The sequence below is a fragment of the Coenobita brevimanus genome, chromosome 101 (genome assembly GCF_032717465.1).
Source record: "Coenobita brevimanus isolate Jiangsu-jjx chromosome 101, ASM3271746v2, whole genome shotgun sequence".
Classification (NCBI taxonomy): Eukaryota; Metazoa; Arthropoda; class Malacostraca; order Decapoda; family Coenobitidae; genus Coenobita; species Coenobita brevimanus.
Window position 1 is genome coordinate 16768160 of NC_137054.1, and position 17105 is coordinate 16785264.

At 39.4% G+C, this 17105-nt stretch overlaps 1 protein-coding gene across 1 annotated transcript in view; it reads left to right on the top strand.

Moving 5' to 3' along the window:
• The first annotated feature begins 2672 nt into the window (after nucleotides 1-2672).
• LOC145414836 (ubiquitin carboxyl-terminal hydrolase 48-like) overlaps nucleotides 2673-17105 on the top strand; it is a 137350-nt gene continuing 122917 nt past the window's right edge. The window contains exons 1-6 of the mRNA XM_080284255.1: nucleotides 2673-2753; nucleotides 5347-5540; nucleotides 5839-5998; nucleotides 7184-7363; nucleotides 8877-8981; nucleotides 9752-9955. Of these exons, the coding sequence (XP_080140381.1) occupies nucleotides 2743-2753; nucleotides 5347-5540; nucleotides 5839-5998; nucleotides 7184-7363; nucleotides 8877-8981; nucleotides 9752-9955 (854 nt within the window). The 5' untranslated portion in view covers nucleotides 2673-2742. The remainder of the gene's footprint in view (nucleotides 2754-5346; nucleotides 5541-5838; nucleotides 5999-7183; nucleotides 7364-8876; nucleotides 8982-9751; nucleotides 9956-17105) is intronic.

Below are 17105 nucleotides of genomic sequence, written 5' to 3' on the forward strand. Positions count from 1 at the left end.
CTTCGATTATGTCGTTCCTACAGACAATCCACATCCTTCACCTAATCTAAAATCCCCTCTTTAGTTTCTAATTATCCTCTGCTGTGTCCTCCTTACTCCATACTGTACGTAAAGTACCTTCAAATAATAACATGGTGCCATATGATCTTTGCTATCTGGCACCTAAATTTCATTCACTCGCACACTCACTCGCTTTCCATGATCTTCTCGCAGCTGATATTACTTTTAGAAACACTTCTCACTGATTTTTAGTTCCTCCCTATTTTTCTATACCATGGAATTCTGATCCATGGAAGTGGGGAGAGGGGAGAGCATGTAGAGATTATGGTTTCAAGAGTGGATGTTTATGCAAGGACAACTAAAGGCTCTATTGCCATGTGGCCACCCCTTAGAAGGAGACACCGGAAGGAACGATGCATCAGTGGTAGGAGTAGAAAGTAACCCAGTTATAATATGCTACATCTATGGTATATCACCCTCGTATTTGTCCTGAGACTCTTGATCTTGTAAATAGCGACTATCCTAAGAGCTAACATATCTTCATCTTTTAGCACAACAGATTATAATAGGGGCCTGCATTCATGACTACTAGCATACATACTGAAATTTCTTGTTAGCGTTGAATAGCATATTTGTAATGACTTAGCAATGAAATAAAGGGAGGGGGTAAAGACTGTCCCCCTCCCCCTTGCACCCCACTTTCGGCGCCCTTGGTAATAGCTCAGCATTCAAGATGGACTGATTGCAATTTTAATCCTAGTTAAGTTGAACAGAGTATAGCTAACATTAACATTTTTTAATGCCAGATAGTGAACTTCATATTAATAAACTTTACATAAGCCTTTGTAGAAATTCTCTGTTCTCTCCCGATGATCTTACTACAGTAATAGAAGTTATCTTATCTTCTGTTTTCCCGATTAATATAAACAAACATGAACACTGGACGCAAATGTAAACTAAGGCAACAGTTTGTGATAACACCACTCTAGTCGGTTTGTTTTCAGCTGACGGAACAGGGCCATTCCCACAACTTGAATATTTCCCTAAGCTGTAACTGCATGGACTCTGATTGGCCTTAACAAAAGCGATATTTTTTCTTACCTGGTTTTTACAGTTTTTAACATTTATATCCCATGAGTTTAGAGCCATCATGGCCAAACCCTATCAGTGAAATAAAAATCTGTCCTGCAGTTTGCCCCGGAGACTCCCTCCTACCTTTTATTAAACCTGAGACCAGTAATAAGTATCAAAATATTGATCATAACTGATCAAGTTATAACTCGCCCATATAATTCCACCCTGACCCATCCTGCTCGCCTAGAAGCTCAGTGATACAGACCTTTGTGTATTTATTTATTTATTTATTTATTTTTAACCGGATTTGTCTACTACTTTAAAAAAACCCTTCCTTTTCAACATCAGTTTAAGTGGGCTTCCAAGCCTCACATTACTTCGGATTCTTGCCTAAGGTCTCTGTATGCAGAATCAACAAAATGTCATTTATTGATGTACAATGAGACTGCGATAAACTTCTGCCTTCCGAGTATAGATCAATCAGCTCCTTTCTACACGACTGGAGCAGTAGTCGTCGACAAATAGTTTAACAGTGTGTTGAATGGTGTTGCAGATATATTCACTGTCTTTTTCTCGCATATGCAAAATCAAATTTGTTGCTAATACCCACATCGGCACCGTAAAGTTAGCTCCGCTATCGAAGTTTGAGGAAGTTAAGTACGTATTCATTTCTGTCTGCTTGTTTGTTTGTTCACAAGATATCTCAAAAAAGTTATTAATGAATTTCAATTAAATTTTGTTGATATGTGGGTCATGGGCCAAGGAAGAGTTGATTAAAATTTGATGGTGAGCTGAGTTGTTAGGTATAAGCCTTTGACGGAGCATATGCACCATCTGAGTGCTGTCTAGTTCATTACTGTAACACGTGGACTGTTGGACACGGTTGAACTTGAACACACACACACACACACACACAGAGCAGTTTTTATGGTATAGATTGCTGGTTATTTTCTTATGTCAAAGTACAGAAATAATTTTTTTTCAAGATGTAGCAGTTAATGTTTGGGTAATTATGAAGCTAAACATTATCAAAGAGATCCCTTTGTAAGACGTAGTTTGCATTGTTTGTTATACATAAACTAAATTATTCTAGTTTAGTCACAACATTGTTTTGAAGCAAAGATATCACCATCTTATAAATAAATTGTTGATAATACTACAACTGCGTGATTGAGAATGTTTTAGCTTAGAAATGTTATGGATTACAACTACGCACATATATATTATTCTGAGCCAATATCAAATCGTGCATGAAAATACTTGTTTCGGTCGATTAATAGTGTTTGAAGAGGACGTTTTACTGCCCTCAACACGTGAGTGAAGATGTTGCAGTTAATGTTCTTCAGAGATAGGGTCAGGCCACCACTGAAGTGGATGGAGATACAAATTTTCACTATCATGCTTAACTGGTCACCAAAAAAATATATGACTTTGAGCAAAATAGTATAACTTTTAACGATAATTTAAAATAAATATTGTAGTTCCTCAACGCAGCTGGGAGTAAAATAAATTTGTATCCATAATTAGTTCTGTATGGTTGTTTCTGTTTACGTGGGGGTGCAGCGGGATTTAACTCTCCACAAGCACGGGTGGTTTTTATTTTCTTTACTGTTTCAGTGGCACGAGATGAAACTGCGGCAGCTGTGATAATCAGTACCCTGAAGTAAAATGAAAGAAAAGTAAGTTTCCATAGCGTGAAGAGTGATTTTGTTGGCCGTGGTTAGATTGGCCGTAGTCCAGGATAGTAATGTGTATGGTTATTTTGGACATATTTTATATTCTGAAACCAGCCAGATCGTTTTAAAAAGAGTAGTTGCAAAGGTTAACATAATTTACACTGTAGGAGTGATTATTAACACCTACTGTTGTTCCCATGAAGCATGACAAACTAACCTAATTCCTGAGAAACATGGCCGGGGAAAAAAAATCATTAACATTTTGGCTGCAGGTTAAGCTGACATTCATATCTGATGCTTTTTAGGCACTTTTTCATTTATTTATTGATGATTGTGTATGAAAAATTGGGAAAATGGGTATAACTTTATAAGTAAGCAACGTTACCGATTTTCATTATATTACGTCCCTGAACTATTCTAACCAAGACTTACATTTTAAGCCTAGTTTGAGTTGGGGGAGCGAATTTTGTTGGGTTAGTCATATAGTGGCTTAGGTTAGGCTATCACTCAGTAGCGGATGAATGGTGCGCCATATTGGCTGGTGCAGGCGTGTGCACTCAGTCTGTGTGAGGCCATAGGTTAGGTTAGGTTAGGTTAGGTTAGTTTGGGTCAGGTTAGGTTAGTTTAATGCAAAATAGTGTCTGAATTAATTTTGATCTTGATTTTGGGGGATAAACCTACTTTTCGAATTCTTACTGAAAATTCCAAAAGGGGGATTTTCCCTCAAAAATAAAGGTCAAAATTAATTAGAACACACTATTCTGCATTGGAAACCAAAAGAATAATAGTAAAAAAAAACGTTGGTTACTTCTAAAAATTTACCGGAAAATGTTAAGTTTGACTTCATGCCATATTTTACCCGCCATATCAGTAGTTTACATGTTTTTCTACTAAAACTTGAGGGTTTCGTATGTGAAGGATTCATGAATTTGATAATTTGGTATTAAAAGGTAAATAAGACCATGGACAAACTGCAGAAGAGTTCCAATTAATAAACAATGAAAATTTAAGACTGGGATTAGCATTCATATTTGTATAATTCATTCTGCAAAAATAAAATTTTTGTTATGGAAGAGCACAAGCTAGGTTTGTTGACGTCCTACAGAGGGCTGTCAATCAATTCAGACTTAAAACTCATATGTCCCCAGTTGTTCCAGTTAGTTAGATTAGGTTTGGTTAGTTAGATTAGGTTTGGTTATATTAACTTACCGTAGATTAGGTCTTATTAAGTTAGGGTTCTTATTCTTGTCAGCAAAGGGAACTCCGCAACATCTCATCCTACGCAGTTTGTTTTGCATATTATTTAGTGTTGTCCTCTTCTGTGTTATTTAAATCATCTCAATATCATGTAAATAATGTACAAAATTATATTAATCAGCTGTAGCCTATCTAAAAATAAATAGCCAAGGAAGAGGTGCTAGAGAACCCAACATCCTTGAGCAATGGCCTAGGTTAGTGGGGATGAACGAAAAGTGGCTGACTGACTTTGGAACTGAATCAGTCAGAAATGGTGGGTGGCCACATGCCATGGTTTGTGTGTAAAACTTATGAGGTTGTATAGTTGATATCTTCAAAATAACGCATTTCCACAACTTTATAAATCTATTGCAATGATAATTATGTAGTTTATTGAGAAAAAAAAAATTGTAATTTCTGTGCATGAAACTTCACCTGCAGTTTCACCAACTCTTTTTACAATAATGTGCGCCACATAATCCGTCCAGTAATTTTCTAATTTCTGTCCTACGTGGACTTGGTGAAATATCTGTGGTTTATCCCTTGTTTTTGCTGTGATTTGCTTGATTGTTACTGTCATTTGTGTTGGAAATTAATAATTTTTGAGATCCCCTGCCCGTAATGAGTGAATGACAAGCCATTTTAAGCTTTAACCTACTGCGACCCCACGTAATCTAACCTAGATATTGAGCAGTAATCAAGTCCTAGCTAAAACAGATTCAAACCTCATATAAATTATCAGCCTCACATTTCTGCAAACTGAAACAGATTCAAACCTCATGTTACTTATCAGCCTCACATTCCTGAAAAGTAGTTGCAGGAATTGGAAATTGCCTGTTAATCACAGAGATCACGGCAAAATTGAGTTGCCAGCAGCCAGGCAACAACTCTGCTGGTGATTGGCTTTTATCTTAACATTTTCTACCCAGACATTTTGGACTGTCTAGAGTTAGACAGAGGCCTGGTGATCCATTGGTATAAGATAAAACAGTTAGGTCATACCATCCACCAACTCAAGACCTGTAAAAGTTGCCGTAATCATTTTGTTTCTGAAGTCTTGAACATAAAAATGAACTACCAATTCTGGTAAGGTTTTTAAAGATAATTCAGCTATGAACCTGTACCAGTAATAAATTTTATAGCACTGATTGTTTACTGGATGAGGCAGGGATGGGTGTGTGATAGAGGTGGATATTGACCCAAGTATCAGATCATTGTTTTTCTCTAAACTTACGAACTTCATTGTAGCTAGTATAGCTGATTTAGCAATGTACATTTGTGCACAGTACCATAAATATAGTACCAGTACTGTACTTAGCTGTAGAATAGCAGTATTATATACAGTATACATTATCCACAGAATCAGCAATGACCTGTCCTACATAAAGGCTGGTTACCGCACTGACAAATGGAAGTGGGTGCTGAATCTCCCTGAGGCCACAAGTGAAGTATATGAACCCTCAACCCCTGCTCAGCTGAAGAAAGAGAACCAAGTGAAAAATGTTCCAGAATCTGAGAAAAAAACCACCAATGGTTGTAAAGACAGGGGCAGTGGTGAGTGGATTTAGTCATGTAGTAATGCAGTATATGTTTGGTGCTGTTGGAACATTTAACTGTTGAGATATAGGCTAATGGAATAAGGCATCTGGCAGTGGATAAATATAACTGAACTGTTGAGGTACTGTATAATGCATTAAGGCATCTGACTCTAGATAGATATAGCTGATGAGTACGATACCGGTACTGTGATATAAAAGAGATAATTGTTATCATTAGCTGTCTTACTGTTTTGAAGTTAAGACAATGACGAATATTTCCATTCGAACATTGCTGATTTTGTGATGCTTTTAAGATGGTGGTGGTACAAGTAGCAGTGCTGGCCAGAGCAATGGGGCGTCACAGGGCCAGGTGGCGAGTCTCAAGTTCCACACTATCACTGAAGACCAGCTCACAACTGATCAGATAATGAAAACATTTGGGCTGGACAAATGGCCCAAGAGTCTCCCATGCATGTAAGATATTTGAATATAGCTTGTTCTAATGATAGGTATATCCGTCCATCCATCCATCATCCAATCCTACTTTGCCCCATTAAGAGTGTAGAAGCCTGGGGCTAGGCATGTTAGTCCTGACATTTACGGTAAGATGAGAGTATATACTGTAATATATCCAATACTGGAAATGGCCTTGGCAGTCTGTTCCCTGAGACCCAGCAGTCCTCTCATGTGTGAACATTTTGTGCTACACACCCTCACATGTCACCACTTGGTCAATGATATTGATTTATTTATAGGTACATCTGAAATCTCATTAGCACTTTCAGTACTACAGAACCTCCTTAAGTGTAGCAAATCTGACTGATAGTAGCCAGAGTAAAATGAACACTGTAAACATTATCTTAGTGAAAGGGATAGACATCACTGCTCACAAAAGTGAACCATTCATCAAATTTCCACTTCGCTGTTAATAAGCTGCACTGCATCATCTGTATGCCTGGTACCGGTACTACAGATGAAATCATCCTAATGCTCTATCCATTGCCTTCTTCACTTCTTTTTGTATCATTTTTAATTTGACCTCTCAAATCTTGTCTATGTACAGTATATGTTGAAGAAAAGTTTGAATATTGTACATCTTTGTATCTCACTCAGATACTACGGTAATACTGAACAACGATTTTGTGATTTCCAGTGAAGGTGACTGTTACCGTAGTTATTTTCATCATGTCAAGTACTGCACATTTCGCACAGTGCCTATATAGTACCGTATTGAAAATTTGAGGAAGTTCTTTTATCTCTTTACGGATCCAAGTCAGAGGAGAAATCAAATCCTAGGCACAGTCCCTCTCCGTCCTGTGATGTTGGAGATACCGGTACTGTACACTACATAATAATTATAGCTAATACTTGTAACACAAATGGTGAGGGGTGGAATTGTCATATTCCTGCACCAGCACAAGAGATTTGTTTTCAGATCATGTTGGTTGCCATTCACAGCACATAGGGAGTATGTGTGTTGTATTCTTTATTTTCAGATGAAAAAGATGTGATACTGATATAGTAGAATCAACTCTTGTGTTACTGTAATGTAAATCCAAGCTGTCATTGATACATTTCTTATCAAAAGATAATCCTCAGTTCCTTTTTGTGTTACACTCTCTTCCTTTGCATTACATGGTGCTTAACATTGGTTTACAGGAAGCGGTGTTCCAATAATGCATGGTGCCTTATCGATGTGCGCGGTGCAGCCGGACAAGAGAAGGCACGGCCCACTGACCAGCCTAGGGATGCTCACACCCCAGTGGGCCTGCAGAACACCGCCAACACGTGCTGGATCAACTCAGCACTTCAGGCTCTTTACCATCTCCCAGTTTTTAGGTGAGAATTGCAGTGAAGAGGCTGAAGAATGTGAAGGTAGTAGATTTTGATGAGGAACCCTATATACAGGTGAAGAGGCTGAAGATTGTGAAGGCAGTAGGCATTCATGAGGTATTTGCAGAGATAATAAAATGTAGTGGTGAGAGTGGAATGAAATGTTATTTGGAAATATACTAGAAAGCTTGGATGCGTGGAGTTGTACTAGAGGAGTGGAAAAAGACTGTGATTGTGCCTGTGTACAGAAGCAAAGAAATTGAAATGAGATAAAAATTATCATAACATTAGTCTGTTGAGTGATGTTGCTAAGGTATATAGAAGAATAATTGTAGAGGTGATAAAGAAAAACGTCATTGCTACTGTCTCGTAAGTAAAGAACAGGGTGATGTTTGGAGTAGGAGAGGATGTATGGATCAGATCTTTGGATTTTGGAGTAAAACATGATGCACAAAGAATATGAAAGGGAGTGAAGAGAATTATGGCATTTATGGATCTGGATAAACTATATGATTGAGGGAGTAGGTGACAAAATTTAATTTGAATTACACTGATTATCAGGTAATGGAGTTTGATAAGCTTTGAAAATTAAATTTGAATTATACTGATTATCAGGTAATGGAGTTTGATAAGCTTTGACTAAAAAGTATTTTTTTCTGTGTTGAATAATGAGATTTCTTTCTTTCTGAGATTTTTTTTTTTTCTTTAAGAATAGTGTAGATGGGACTTGGGACTTGTATCTGCACTACATTTAGCTATACAGTATAGGGTATATATATGAAGTGCCGCTTGTTGAATGTTGATATACAGTAACACCTACTATAACGGACTAACTGGGGCCCAAGGGCCCAAACCATTCCTAAAGAAGCAAAATTCCGTTAAAAGCAACATCTGGACTTCCCCTTGCTAACCTGGATGTTTTTGGATGTATCAGACATTAGGATCACATCAACAGTTTTTAAACTGTTTTCGCTACCACTGCAGTACTGTAGTGCATTATACAGTCGCTACAATAATTAAATGGTGTAATGTATATAATAATATTGTTCTGTGCACTGAGAAACATGTTTTTCATTTACCTTATTGTGGTGAACATAGCTGAAGTGGTCAGGCAGTCCGGACTGCTTCTGGCTTTATTTTTTCTTCTTCTGATGTGTACAAGTTTAGTCCAGTAGCTCCTTGATTCTGATAAAAACGAATTCCGGTCTTTTGAAGTCCGTTATTTCGAGATTTTACCATAAACATATACTTATTAGAATAAATGATTTGTGAATGATATGATTTTTTCATTGGGAATTCTGTTAATAGTTCTTCGGCTTCTATACTTTCTCATAACATGGTTTTGGAGTCCTACAGTGCCCCATCTTTTGGTGGGAATAAGGAACAGAGTGATGATAAAAGATAAGAAATACAGCAGTTATGTATGTTGATGTTCGTAGCTCTGTTATGGTATGTAAGCCCAAGATCAGTTCCAACATATATGAATACTACTCTGGTTTTTCCTCACTCCCTGTTCCAGGAATGTGATAAACAGTGTAGATGGATTCTCTGGGGAGGAGAGTTTATCATCTATGCTGTATCTACTCCAGGCCATGTTTGTCGAGATGGATACTCATGCTAACAAGTCAGTTCTCTATTCATATGCAGTAAAATCAACTTCTGTCACTTGCATAAACAACTTAGAGTTGTTCTATAAATATTTTGTTGATATTGGTATCTATTTTGTATTGTTATTGATTGTACAATATTGCATGCATGTTATTTTATGTATTGTATACAAATGGAAGCTTTTTAACTCAGACAGCATTGTAGTTTATGTTGATTGTGACAAAATACTGTTGTCCCATTTATTATTAGAATATATTGTATTATTGGTATGTTATTTCCGATTATCTCCTTGTTAACTGCTTTCTGTGCCAAGTTATGTGCTATGCATCACAAACTACAGTAATATTCTACAGGATTAAGGAATCTCTATTCAATCTTAGAAAAATTGGAACAGACTGCAAGAAGATAACTTGGCACAATTCACACAGGTTATAGATGAACAAGAACTATTTAGAATGGACTCCATATTTATTGACAAGGCATTATCACTGTCAGTAGATGATGTACTCAGTTTTGCAACACCTTTTATATTGAAAGGGTTATTGATTTCTGTATCTAACCTCTCCAGTAGAAAAATTTAAGCTAAGTAACATCATCTGGGGGTTATAAGAATAAAATATAAAAAATGTCATTGTACTGAAAGCTGTATATCGCTGTTTACCAGACTTCACTGATATATTAATAAGTTTAAATGTATATGTATTTGTTATTAGCCTATGCATATTGCATATTGAACTTAACTGAAATACACATGAAATTTCAAAATTGTTTTACCTCTCTTCTCAGAGCTATTGCATGCAGTCCTGGGAGTGTGTTTGAGCGGATAGGCCTGCATGCTACCAGAGAGATCATGAGAAAGGATGCTGATCACCAAGTTCTAAAGTGTGTCTCAGAATTCCTGGAGAATACTATTGACACTCTTGTTGCTGATGCGCAACTGGGACCACAGATAGGGCCTCTCTTCAGCACCTCTCTCATGCGGGTTGCAAGGTGAGACTCCATCCAGGCCGGTGGGAGATAAGAGTATTCAATGAGGTACATTAGTATACTTAGAATAATTGTGTTCTGTTATTGAGGTATGAAGTATGGTACTAGTAAAAGGTCATAAGCTAACTAATTTAGTGAGGATCACTTTCTGATGCCATCCTTGCCAAAAAAAATTAGTTCTGAATGGCATATGCCTATTATGGATGTACTGTGTGAATATTGGTTCTTACATCATTCATTTATTCATTCATCATCCAGTCCTACGTTGCCCCATGGGGAGCATAGGAGCCCGGGGCTAGGCAAATTGGTCTATCTATCTATCTATCTATCTATAGCCCGACGCCCTAATCCCGCAAAGGGTGGCCGCAGACAAAACGCCTCCAAGTCACTCTGTCACCCACCATTTGACTACCCTCCCCCCAACTCACCCCCCCGTCCCTCATATACCTCTCAACTCCATCCCTCCACCTCATCCTCGGTCTACCCCTCCCTCTCCCTCCCTCCACCTCACCTACATACACCCTCTTAGTCAGTCTTTCATTCTCCATTCTCTCCACATGTCCAAACCACCTCGGTGTATTTCTCCTAATCTTCTCAACCACATCCACATCTACCCCACAACGTTCCTTCACTTCTTCATTCGTCAACCTGTCCCTCCATGTCACTCCACATGCTCCTCTCAAGTAACTCATTTCCACTGCTCTCACTCTTGACTTGTTCCCCTCTTGCAAGGTCCACGCCTCGCTTCCATACGTCAGGGTAGGGATCACAATACTATCATGCAGTGACTTCTTAACTTCCATACTCACCTCCCTATTTCTCATCACTGCTTTCAGTGTACCAACAACCTTCCTTCCCTGCTGTACCCTTTCACGTACTTCATCCCCCAAAGTTCCATCCTTACTCATCACACTACCCAAGTACTTGAATGCACTCACATTCTCCATATCCTCACCATCCAACCTCACTGCACACTCTGTGACTTCATTCCTCTCAAACACCATAACTTTACTTTTGTTTACATTAACTTTCAGCTTCCTCCTCCTACACACTGTCCCAAATTCATTCACCAAACCTTGCAACTCCCATTCATCTTCACTCAACAATACTGTATCATCAGCAAACAGCAACACCGGAAGCTTCCAAATCTCACCCTCATTCATTAGGGCCACCCCCACATCCACTGCCCTACCTTGCACCTCCTTTACAACCCCATCCATATATATATTAAACAGCCATAGAGACATCACACACCCCTGTTTCAGTCCCACATTGAGATAAAAAAACTCACTCAGCTCACCATCCACTCGCACCGTAGCCCTAGCTCCCTCGTACATACTCTTTACAGCACTCAACAATTTCCCCTCCACTCCATATATTCTTAATACCTTCCACATACCTTGCCTATCTATTCTGTCATAAGCTTTCTCCAAGTCCATGAAGGCAGCATACACTTTCCTTCCCTTCTCTAGATACTTCTCCACTAAACATCTTAGAACAAATATCTGATCTACACACCCTTTTCCCTTCCTAAATCCCCCTTGTTCTTCTCCAACTAGCTCCTCTGTCATATGCCTAACCCTATCAATGAGTATTCTACCATATATTTTACCAGTCACACTAAGAAGGCAAATACCCCTATGGTTACCACATACTTCTCTCTCCCCTTTTCCTTTGTACAGAGGAACAATTATCCCTGATTTCCAGTCCTCTGGAACCCTTCCCTCTTCCCAAGCCAATCTACACAACTTCCATATCCACTCCACAACAATCTCCCCCCCATACCTAAGCATTTCACCACACACTCCATCAATTCCTGGGGCCTTTCCCAGCTTAATCTTCTTCATCGCTTCCACTACTTCCGCCCTACTGATCTCTTCCTCCCTCCTCTCATCTCTTCTCCCAGCCATTCCCCAACCACTTATACTCACACTGCTCTCACTCTCTACATTCAACAAATCCTCAAAGTGCTCCTTCCATCTCCTCAATTTCTCTCTCTTCTCCACCAACAATCTATTATTCCTATCTTTCACTCCCCTATTATTTCCCCTTTCACACTGCCTTACTTTCTTTACCTCCTTCCAAAACAATTTCTTACTCTCCCTCCATTTCACACTCAGATTCCTCCTGACATTTAAGATGACAGTGACCAGCCTCACTCATCCGTGAGTGGCATTACGTGAGCAACAAACCCCAACCATCCCTTGGATATAAACCTACACAGGCTCAGTCCATTTGGAATGCCTTAATTACCCACTAAACCACCAGGCTTCATAATTTGGTCATATGGTTACCACCCAGCATAGTTAATGGTTTCCTCTTGTACAGGAAACCATTTGGCTTGTCACTAAGTGTAGAGTCACCCATAGGCAGAAGGAGGAGGAAAGAATGAAGAAAAGAAAGACAGAAGAGGGAGTGTAAAGGCACCCATAGGCAAAAGGAAGAGGAAAGAATGAAGGAAAGTAATTCCTTAATTAATATGTACCAGTATGTGTTGGACATTATTTTCAGCATAAAGCACATGGTTAACATAGGAGTACTTATTACTGAATACACCTTTGTTCATTATTAAGTACAAGTGTAGTCAGTATGTGCAGTGAAAGGTCATGGTTGAAAGAACTTTCATTAGCATTATTGTCAGTCAATTCTTATTTCTTTAAACATTCATTCATCATCTACCAGTAATCTCGTGTTGCCCCATGAGGAGCGTAGGATCCTGGGGCTAGGCAAGTTGGTCCTGACCTTAAAGATGAGAGTGACCAGCCTTACTGATCCCTGAGTGGCATTACATGAGCAATAAACCTCAACCAGTGGCATTACATGAGCAATAAACCTCAACCAGTGGCATTACATGAGGAATAAACCTCAACCACTCCTTGGATAAATAGTGAAAAATGGATTATATAGATCATACCTGATGTATGTGGATGATATAGCCTGTGTTTCTTGCTAATAGTGAATGTGATCTTTGCAGACTGATTTAGAGTTTTGTGAATGGTGTAGTGGGTAATTAAAGCTCTCCAATCAGATTGAGCTGGTGCTGGTTCATATCCAAGGGATGGTTGGGGTTTATTGCTCATGTAATGCCACTCAGGGATGAGTGAGGCTGGCCATTCTCATCTTAAACGCCAGGACGAACTTGCTTAGCCCCAGGCTCTTACACTTTACATGGGGCAACACTTCATTAGATGATGAATGAATGAATAAATGAATATTGGTATATGCTGGTGAATGGTGAGAGACTTGAACTGGCAAAAGACAAACCTTGGTGCAGTAATAGAAACGTAAGGTAAATGTGTACTGGAAGTGAGGAGAAGAGTATCTCATGGAAGAAAGGCCATCATTGCTATGAAGTCCTTGATACAAAACAGAGAATTGACATTGGAGGGTACTTGGTGAGTGTAGGAATGTTGGGCTGTTGGCAGGAATAATTTGAAGAGATTTATGAAATTGGTAAATAGCCCTCTGTGTTGCATCTTTGCCTGATGCTGTTATATAGATGTAAGATTTACATTCTTTTCATCGTGCATTGGTTACCATAGACAAGATGCACCTATCAGTTACTACAGTCATGGAATTGTTGTGATACGTAAGAAAAAGAATCTGCTTTATTTCCAGATATCTATCTATCTTTTGCCAGACGCCTTAATCCCGTATGGGGTGGCCATAAACAAATCGCCTCCATGTTGCCCTGTCCCTCACCATTTCGCTTCCCTGCTCCCAGCTCACACACCCCTCTCTCATATACATCTACACTCCATCCCTCCATCTCATCCTCAGCCTCCCCCTCCCTCTCTCCCCCTCCACCTCACTCACTTACACTCTCCTCATCAGTCTCTCATTCTCCATCCTCTCCGCATGGCCAAACCACCTCAGTGTGTTTCTCCTAACGCTTCCTATCACATCCACATCCACACCACAACGCTCCTTCACTTCCTCATTTGTCAGTCTGTCTCTCCATGTGACTCCACATTCTCCTGTAAATAACTCATTTACACTGCTCTCACTCTTGACTTGTGTCCTTCCAGCAAGGTCCAAGCCCCACTGCCATACGTTAGAGTTGGTATCACAATACTGTCATGTAGTAACTTTTTCACTTCCATGCTCACTTCCCTGTTTCTTATCACTGCTTTCAAAGAACCAGCAACCTTTCTTCCCTGTTGTACCCTATCAGGCACTTCACCCTCCAAACCTCAATCCTTACTCATCACACTACCCAATTAGAGGCTTCACCAAACCCTGTTTCAGAGGTCTGCCACCAAGTGGTCTAGCGTCGCCCAGCTTCGATTAAATATTTTTGCGGGGTTTTAAAGACCTGTGAAATTGTACCTAATACTAAGTTTATAATATTTGCTATTTATAGGAATATTTTTTCCTATTGAATCAAGCGCAACTATATACCTGTAAAGAAAGAATAACCAGGCTTTCAGAGAATCTTAGTGTGGGGACTAAAATAGTGTGCTGTCTATTTACATATATTTGAATAAATCGTGTGCAGTGAGTAAAAGGAGATTACCTTCAGGACTTCTGATGTGTGTGTTTTAGCATGCTTTAAAGAAGTAAGCAGTTCCAATGAAAATAATGTACTGAATGATTGCTTAGTTGGTGAATCAGCCTTATTACTCCAAACAAACGACAGTGCGGTACAACATTATAATCATAACAGAGTACGAGGAGTTGAAGTGTAAACTTGCTAAACTGTGCAATAGAGCCAGGGAAACATTTAAAAGAATTATTTGTGTTAGACTTTGGTTACTAAGATGACCAAGACGTCCAGCAGGTCCGTATTGTTAGGAAAAGTCATACGTCAGTCAGGGCAGCATATCGAAAGGTGCTGCTAAATATGCGGCTGCACATCTATTTTTGTTTGTGGATACTAACGAATGACAAATATTTAATCACTGTTATCTCGCTTTATGGATGGTTCTAGTAAAATTGCCTAGGTTTTGTCTCTATGTTATGCTTACAGAGATGAGTAAACTGACGAAAGCTGAGTTTACAAAATGACACTTATAATACATTACATATAATCAAAGGGCTCCCATATTGTAATTTCTTTGTAGTATATCATGCCATCTAGGTAATTTGATGAGTAAAATATGTTTTGAGGTGTTTTACTTTGTGTCAAAATTAAAAAGAAATTACACACTGGTTACTTTTTCAGTGCCTACCCTGCATTAGAGTTGGGCGACGAAAGCTAACCTAGTGGCAGATTTCTGAAACAGGATCTGGTGAAATCTCTAATTACTTAAATGCACTTACATTTTCCATTTCCTTCTCATCCAACCTCACTGTACATTCACTGACTTCACTTCTCTCAAAGACCATAACTTTACTCTTCCCTACATTCACCTTTAGATTCTGTTTCTTACACACTCTCTCAAACTCATCCACCAAGCCTTGCAGCTCCCCTTTGTCTTCACTTAACAACACAGCATCATCTGCAAACAACAGTACAGGGCATTTCCAAATACTGTCCTCTCTCATTAGGGCCACCCCAACATCCACTGCCTTACCTTGTAATTCTTTTATAACCCCATCCATATACAGATTGAACAACCATGGAGACATGACACATCCCTGTTTCAATTCAACCTTCAAGTAGAAAAATTACACTCAGTTCACTATCCACATGCATTGCAGCCTTAGCACTCTCATACATACTCTTCACAGCATTCAACAGCTTCCCATCTACTCCATGTTTTCTTAATACTTTCCCCAATCCTTGCCTATCCACCTTGTCATATGCTTTCTCTAAAGCCATGAAGGCTGCATACAACTTCTTTCCCTTCTCCAGAAACTTTTCCACTAAAGATCTAAGAATGAATATCTGATCTACACAACCTCTTCCCTTCCTAAAACCTACTTGTTTTTCTCCAACCAGATCCTCTGTTATTTCCCTAACTCTGTCAATAAGTATCCTATCATATACTTTTCCTATTACCCTAGGACGACAAATGCCCCTATGATTACTACACACTTCTTTTTCCGCTTTTCTTTTGTACAGAGGAATAATTATACCTGACTTCCAATCCTCCGGGACTCTACCTTCCTCCCAGGCCAATCTGCACAACTTCCACATCCATTCTGCTACTATCTCTCCCCCATGCTTCAGCATTTCACCACACACTGCATCAATTCCTGGGGTTATCCCCATTTTGACTTTCTCCATTGAATCCACAACTTCCATCCTACTGATTTTTTCCTCTCTTCTCACATCCCTCTTCTCCCAGCTGTTCCCCAGCCACTTATACTCACATCACTTTCGTTCTCTATGTTCAACAATTCCTTAAAGTGTTCTCTCCATCTGCTCACTTTTTCTCCCATCTCGACTAGTAATCTACCATTTTTATCTTTCACTCTACAACGAACTTCACTGCCACCCTGTCTAACTCTCTTAACCTCTTTCCAGAACACTTTCTTACATTCCCTCCACTTTACACTCAAATTCCTTCCAAATTCCCCATCCACTCTCATCATACTCTCTCTTAGTAATCTTTTCACTTCTCTCTTCCTCTCTACATATAACTCTCTCTTCCGTCTTTCAGCTTCGTCCACACCCGTTTCTTATCCAGTCATTATATGCTTTCTTCTTTTGTGCCACAGCTTGTCTCAGCTTCTCATTCCGCCATGCAGTTCCTTGCACCCCCTTTTGTCTTCTCTTCAACCCATGCACCACCTCACATGCTGCACATATTTCTTCTGTGAATATCTTGCCCACATGTTCCACATCCCCCATCTGCTCCAATCCATATTTACCCAACTGCTCCTCCACTTCTCTCTTGTATTCTGCCTCTTCTCATCCTCTTGTAACCTTTCCACTCTCTGTGCATATGCTACTTCCTCCCATCCTTCCCTTCTTCTGTTTCTCCATTTCAGTTGGACCCTCATTCTGACAACCACTTGGTGGTGGTCAGAAAGTCCACCCCCCCAACCTCTATATGCTCTTGCATCCATTATACACCTTCGTATCCTTTCTTCCACATACTCATACCGGTAATTAATCATTGCCTTCCATTCATAGAGTTCGCCACCCCCCCTTCTCAACATTCGCCATGTATACCTGTGGATCATTTTGTGCCTGAAGAGGGTATTGGCTATCACCAACCCTCTCCCAGCACAAATGTCCACTAAAGCACTACCATTCTCATCT